The 7,179-nt window shown below is 37.5% G+C and overlaps 1 protein-coding gene across 1 annotated transcript in view; it reads right to left on the reverse strand.

Moving 5' to 3' along the window:
• Positions 1-7,179, reverse strand: part of LOC104076280 (semaphorin-5A-like) — a gene marked incomplete at both ends in the record, with an annotated part of 31,960 nt that overhangs the window by 22,334 nt on the left and 2,447 nt on the right. Inside the window, 2 exons of the mRNA XM_009577096.1 lie at positions 2,913-3,117; positions 6,412-6,547. Of these exons, the coding sequence (XP_009575391.1) occupies positions 2,913-3,117; positions 6,412-6,547 (341 nt within the window). The remainder of the gene's footprint in view (positions 1-2,912; positions 3,118-6,411; positions 6,548-7,179) is intronic.

Consider the following 7,179-nt stretch of genomic DNA (forward strand, 5'->3'; position numbering starts at 1 on the left):
TCCTAATTTGGATATATGAACATTGTGGGAGACAGCGTCGAAAGCCTTGCTAAAGTTGAAGTACTACTCCCTCATGCACAAATCCAGTCATTTTACCACAGAAAGTAATCAGGTTGGTCAGGTGTGATTCACTCTTGGGAAATCCATACTGAATGTTCAAAATCACCTTATTCTCCATCATGTGCCCACAGAAGTGTGCCCCAAGGAGGTGTACTCCTTGATTTTCTCAGGGACTGAACGCAGACCAGCCCATTGTTCCCCAGATCGTTCCTTTGGTTTTTTTTGAAGATGGAGCATTGTGGCAAAAATTTAACTCCAAATTTAATCTGCCACCACTTTTAATAACACAAGTAAATTAAATCAGAAAAGATACAATAATGACAACCTTTCTCAGTCTGGTAGTAACTGTAACCCCACTCTTCCACCTCTCCCAAACATACACATGCTTTAAGGTGTTAGGAGCTTGGGGTAATGACATTGTATGCGGGAGTAAGGCCGGACACTGGGTGAGTTAAAAACTATTACACTTGGTCTGCTTCCAAAGTTATTGTTTATCTTCAAAGTTAAGGCTGCTGCCTTTTAGTTTCTGTTGTTTACAGAAGCACTGGTGTTTTCTCAGTAGTCTTTTAGCACATGTAGTTTAGGATGCAAACTCAACGCTAACAGCTCCACAGCTTCTACACAAGCAAAGATAGTACTATGGAGAACTAAGATGCTGCATTATTACCAGTATCGTGAAATTAAAATCATGACCTGCACCCCAAAAAAGGTAAAAATACTGCCTTTCTCCTCAAATCATAAGATTTTTTGGTATATCTTGGGATTTTTAAACTACTCTTAGGTATTTTAGGTATGGTATTTATATAAAAAAATGTGTGTGGTAATTTCAAAATCTACCAAAAAGATATTTTTTCTGAAAAGTTAATATTAATATTTCTTGGAAAATAAAGCTTAGTACTTACACTCAATTGGGGGGGAGGGGGCAGAAGCAATGTTAACAAAAAACATTGTGATTCAGTGAAATAGAAGTGCAATAGAATTGGCTCTGTCAAGAAAACTTCAGGAACACTATATTGTTATCTGGGGTGTTTTTGTCGTACGGTTTCTCACACTTACAAAACATACACTGTCCAATTACATAAAAGCATGTGCTGGAGTCAGACTAAAGATCCAGCTAAAGTAGTATCCTACTTCCATGAATGACCAAAACCAGAGGTATAGAGAAGAATAAAAGTGGAAGGCAAGTACACATCATAAGGACAATAGGAGGTGTATCTTTTTCGCAGTAAGAAAGATGCATAAAAAGAACCTAGAACCTTTATTGAACACAGTTTATTAATGAACCATGAAACATAAAGTTTTAGATCCTCCCTTACTGAATCAAACATAAAAGGAAACAGAGTAAGGGGAACTGAAAACTGAAGACAATCAGAATTATGACAAATGACATCATTCTCGGTGCTGCCATTATAATGTAAATATCCCACAGAGCAGTGATAGTCTCTTCATATAAAACCAATTCAGTACATACTTCTGTAATTCAGTTTCTGTCAGGAGACGTCTACAATACAAACATCATTTAGTATTGGCATGATTTCACTTAAAATGCTATGATTTACCAACCAGCAGGCTGTTTTGACTACAATTGGTCAAATCCAAGCACAGTTTTAACTTATTAAAAGCTTTTATATTACTGCCTATCTTTCAAGGAGCACAATGAGAAAGCTACAAGGATAATATGCAAAGAAATACTGTCTCACCCAAATGCACCAAATTACTATAAAATTTTTTCAGACTCAAAAGAAGTAATCTTCTCTGAAAAATGGTATCATGCTTTCAAGGGAAAATTAAATTATATATTGAATCACAATGCACATTTTTCATGGGCTCTTGATAAATGATAAGCTATAGAATATACAACTTTCATTAGTAAATCGTAATTTTAGTAATTAAAAGCATTGATCCAGTTTCTACTGAATCAATCACAATTTTGAAATTTACTTCATTGATTGCAAGATCAAATAAATAGAATTAGGATTTTTTTCCTCTTGTTGCTCAACAGATTCTTTCAATTTGGTGCCTACTCACTGTGAGACAAAATATGCACGTTAACAAACCATTGCTTTGATAAGCAATTCCCTACTGATGTGCATGGGACTAAGTATTTGAGAACTACCCTAAGTCTTATGCCATGAGGCTCTAAACATGTTACTCCAATCTAGTATTTGAGTCTCAGCTGGGGACATCCTTGTTTTGCAAAAACAATTCTCTGACATCCTCACTATTTTTAAGAAGCTTGAAATTTTGAACCAAGAAAGCAATACCTGAAACCAATGCAATTTTAGGTGGAGGATTATTTTTCTTCCATTGCTAAGCTCACATATAAATGGACAAATAATAAGGCAGGGTGTAAAACTGCATAATGAATGACTTAAAAATGAAATGAAAAGGTAATAAAATTTTTGTGAGCAGAAAAGTCAGAAATAGCAATAGCAGTAATTGTATTTGCTATTTGTAGAGTTACTTCTATCTCAGAGAATCCTAAACGATCTTATCTTGGGCGAGATTGTACCCTGAACTACAGAAAAAGAATAAAAGACAGAGAAACTTGTGAAGTCCCGTTTGCACAATTTCCAACCGTTCGCTCCCTCAAGAGCATGTAGGCTTCCTACCTTCAAAGGAGAATAGGAAACAGACACCAAAATTTGAGTTCACAAAGTAATATAAACAAAGGCATTGCAAACTGCTGAATTCATCTACTCAGAAAAGGTAGAAGGTAGAGTTAATGCTGCCAAACAGGAAAAGCTGTTGTTCAAGGTGCACTATACATATTGCATAACTGATTCACAGAATATTAAAGCTCATAGACCTCATAAACTTTTGCAGTTACCACAGCAATGCAGAGTTCATACCTGTGGCAAGATAGATGATATGGAAAAGCATGTCCTTGCCCTGCACGACATCCACAACCACATGCGAAAATCGGCTGTTGTCTTCCATAAAGTAAGGAATTGGAATAACTGGTTGAACGACCTCATGCATTAAGAAGAATTTTTGAGCATCTTGAAGATTTCTCTCAGTCAGATTCACATACAAACCCTGGTCCATGGTGCCACACTGTAAACACACAAAATTAACATTACTATATGCATCAATGATAACAACAGATTTACTCTCTGATTTACAGCACAAGAAAATAAAAACTAAGAGTATATCTTGTAGTGACAGTGTGGAATTCCACTTTCAGGTCTCATTTTGGTGCTGACCAGACTGTCCACATGGTGATTGAGGAAGCTCCACTTCCCTGAGGCAGTACTATGGAGGCTCCGTAACTCTAGACAATATGGAAGGGCACCAGACTGACCACCACAAGTAGGCTATAGTAATATTTTGCTATATCCTATGTTCACAGGGCAGGGAGGAGAAAAACTACCATCCAACAAACCACAGAATTTTCAGAATAGTTTTCTTTATAATTTACACAGATGCAGTGCCAAAGACATAACAAATTTTCAAAGGAAAGCGCATGTCCTGCCACAGCCAGGGTCTGACAGAAATCCCAGGTCACAGCACCACGCACAGTTCTAGCAGCTTCTTCAGACCCTGCATTCACTAGCCAAGAATGGGCAGTGTGGAGCTCTAACTATGAAGTGTTATCCACAGCAAAGACATTTTTGCTTTGGAACTGACTGTATTTTACATCTGAAAACTGTACTCTCTTCTTACAGGAAAGCATTCACTAATTGCATGCACAAATAAACAAAGCAAAGTAAGTGGCAGTTAATTTTAGCATCTTTGTGTTTAAGTCTTCAACTAACTGAGGACACAAAAGAGAAAGCTGCTTAGCGCATGTGAACATGTTTACTCATGCATAATTGCATCAGAGAATTAAAACAGTACTTCACAACATTTACCAAATATATCGTTGATGTGAAAGGCATACCTAAGTCATACTTTTTCATTCTATTCTACATCATAAATTATGCTATGAATTACTGCATGAACAAAATAATACAGTGTGCAAAACCCTACCAGTTATTTTTTCATTATTGCCATGTTTTCAATATGAAATTAAGTGATCATTCCAAGTCCACAAATGTTAAAAAACCCTCAAATAAATAATTTCATAATAAGAGATCATATGATGAGGAAAGACAGTTAAGCAACTGGCAGGAAACAATTACTTGCTCTGTAAGCACCCTGCATGTCAGGCCAGTGAAAAAAATAAACCACGCCAAAGAAGAATTTCTCTGAATCTATCAAGCAGGAAAGATTCCAGCTGGAACGCTTATAGTACACTGAAATACATAAGGTCCGTGGTCTTACGATGGAAATTATCCTGCTAAAGAGAAAAGCAACTATCTCTGGAGAAAAACAGCGTTCCTCAAAACTGGGACTCCAACAGTATTCTAATCTGGAAAATATTTCATTAATATAATCCAGTCTTGGAAATACAATGTCTGATGTAACTATCACTACATAGCAGTAGTCTTCCTTCAAACCACATACTTCTGTCTGTTATTGCTGAGTAGATGAATACTCTGAGGATAAATCTACTTCCGAGACTACACAAACAGAACTTCTGATATTTTATCAAAAGCACTCTGCAAAAGAAAAGTCCTCCTTTCTGGGGAGGAAACTAGTGACTCAGCCAATTAATATATCCCATCAATGAGCAGTATGTACCCTAATGCACCATCAAATCACAAAAATGGTTACACCTAGCTCTAAGCATTAGACTAGCTTCTGGTATACATCAGTGCTGCAGTTATGGAGCCAGAAATCTGAGAGAAAGTTCAACAGAATAAAAGATAGCACCTGCAGAAGAACAAAAGTTTGACATCACTGATGATACCTAGAGATCAGTTAATGTCAATCGGCTTGAATATTGTGTTGTAAAAGGCCACGTTACAGCTTTTAACACTAGCGCTGGGCTGCAAAGCTGTTGCTCAATGAGATACGAGACAACTGTTGCCACTATTCTTGTAAATTTGATGAAGTACCAGCCATATTAAAATCAGCCAACTATCCAAGCAAGAGATCTCTTCAACACCTCCGTCTTGACTGGGATTGAGAGACGAGCGCCAACAGTACAGTAGAGACTTAAACCGTTTTTACACAACCATCAGGCTGTCATCTCTGTATGTACCATTCTGCATGGGGTGCTCTCAGAATAATTATTAACAGATTAATACAAGGTTTGTAGGGAGAGGTTAATAACTTTTATTGGACTTGCTCACCTAGTCAGAAAGATAAGATTTTTACATACAAGCCTTTCTTCAGGCTTTCTCCTTCAAAAATTTAGCCTCACCTAGGCCCTCTTACTGTCATTATTTTGACAATACAAATATTTCTACAATATGTAAAAAGCTATCTACAAATATAGCCCGCTCCTGCAATATGGCTTATTTAAATGGTGTCTTGTCACCTGGGGCTAATGCCAAACATACTATTTAGGAAAGGTAACGTGGCTCTGGCCTGTAATTCAGAGCAAATTCAGTGCCTTATTTTCCTTTGTTTGCACAAATCAGGAACTAATTAAAACTACCTACAATCCCCGATGGGTGATTCTGTTTCATGCTTGCAAAGACCTCATGACCCTTACAAGAAGATAGGGAAGGCACTGAACTTGTGAAATTGCATTGAGATTAAGGGATGGTGAAAGGTGGGTAAAGGTGGATACACTTAAGTATCTTGGTGAAAAGCTGCTGTTGTTAAGCACTAAATTAATGCTGTTTTCCCTTCCATTTCCCGTGCTAGAATCACACTCACTAACTATGACTATGCAGAAGAAGAATACAATGCGTATGTGCCTACGTGAAATACCTTTTTCTTTTTGTAGAAAGTTCCACTGAGTGACCCACTTTGGACTAATTAGTTTTACACTGTCAGCCAGCTGCAGATTATTACACCCTCTGAGGCTGACAAATTCAAATGAGGGGCACACCACATCACAAATTCTTTTAATCGGACCCTTCAGGGAGTGTGGACCACCTTGCACAGGAAAATATACAAAATCCTGACCGCTCCTCCTTTATTGCCTCCCCTTTTCTTTTTCTGTCAAACAATGTTCCTTTTTCAGGTTCTAATAGTACAAATACAATGTAAAAGAGAATAGCAGTTTGATCATACTTCAGCCAGGAATTAATGTTACCTTGACAGAAGATTGAAGTTAAGCCTTTTTTCTCCTACCCTTCAAAGCACATCTGCTTTTCAACCCAAATTATTTTGTGGAAGGATAAAATTAAGTATGTTGAAATAAGGGGACCTTTTAAGCATTTTTTTTTTTGTGTAATTTTTTTAAGGTCTTAGGCTACAATACACTGCAAAACTGGACTTATTAACTATGAACCATAGAGCATTTTGAAAAAAACTCATGTAAACTATTGTCCTTCTCCCACATATCTGTACCTGAAAATTAGGGTTAGGATTGGGATACGGAAGCCAAGCAGAGCGAGAGTTCTCCTGGTATTTGAAGGGTCCATTAAAGGCCTGAGTTATGGCACTCAGGTTGAAAACGCAAACTGCTGAGGCTGCTATGCTGTTCCTGCAAAAGAAATACAAACATTAACCTAAGTAACAACAGTAAGAAGTCCATTCGCTGAAAAATAAATAAAAAAGGCAGTAACTCTCCAATCCTTCAAGCAATTAACAAAGCAGATATGATCAGCCAGGAGATGATATCTCAAGATGATGATATATGATGTGCTGATTTAGGCACAAACATTGCATTTAAAATTTTTATCAGCCTTGCCAAGTAGCTGGTGTGGGAGAAACTCAGAACCTCCTACCTTCTGCTGGTGCTCTAATACCACAGGGCCATACTTTACTCCCACACATAATCACATGCATCAGGGACACCTTTCTTCTAGTTACGAAGTTCAGGATGAGATTATGCTCGGGGCTCATTAATGTTTCTTCTATACAACCAATGGCAGCACAACAGAAGTAAAGATTTTCAAGGTATGGTATGTCTCTGGACTCTATGGAACCCTGGGTAAGACACCTCCACAAAAATCAGACTCATGCTTATAGATTTTCGGATGGTCGGAAAGAAGCAAAATCAGCTACATTATGAAGCAGTGGCTATAGTGGACTTAACAGTCAACCACACATAAAGGGTGCAGGCTTTGCTATTACTCAATCTTTATTGACAGAAATGCTTCATTTTTTTCCCTA

Source organism: Fulmarus glacialis, unplaced genomic scaffold (genome assembly GCF_000690835.1).
Source record: "Fulmarus glacialis isolate BGI_N327 unplaced genomic scaffold, ASM69083v1 scaffold22344, whole genome shotgun sequence".
Taxonomy (NCBI): Eukaryota; Metazoa; Chordata; class Aves; order Procellariiformes; family Procellariidae; genus Fulmarus; species Fulmarus glacialis.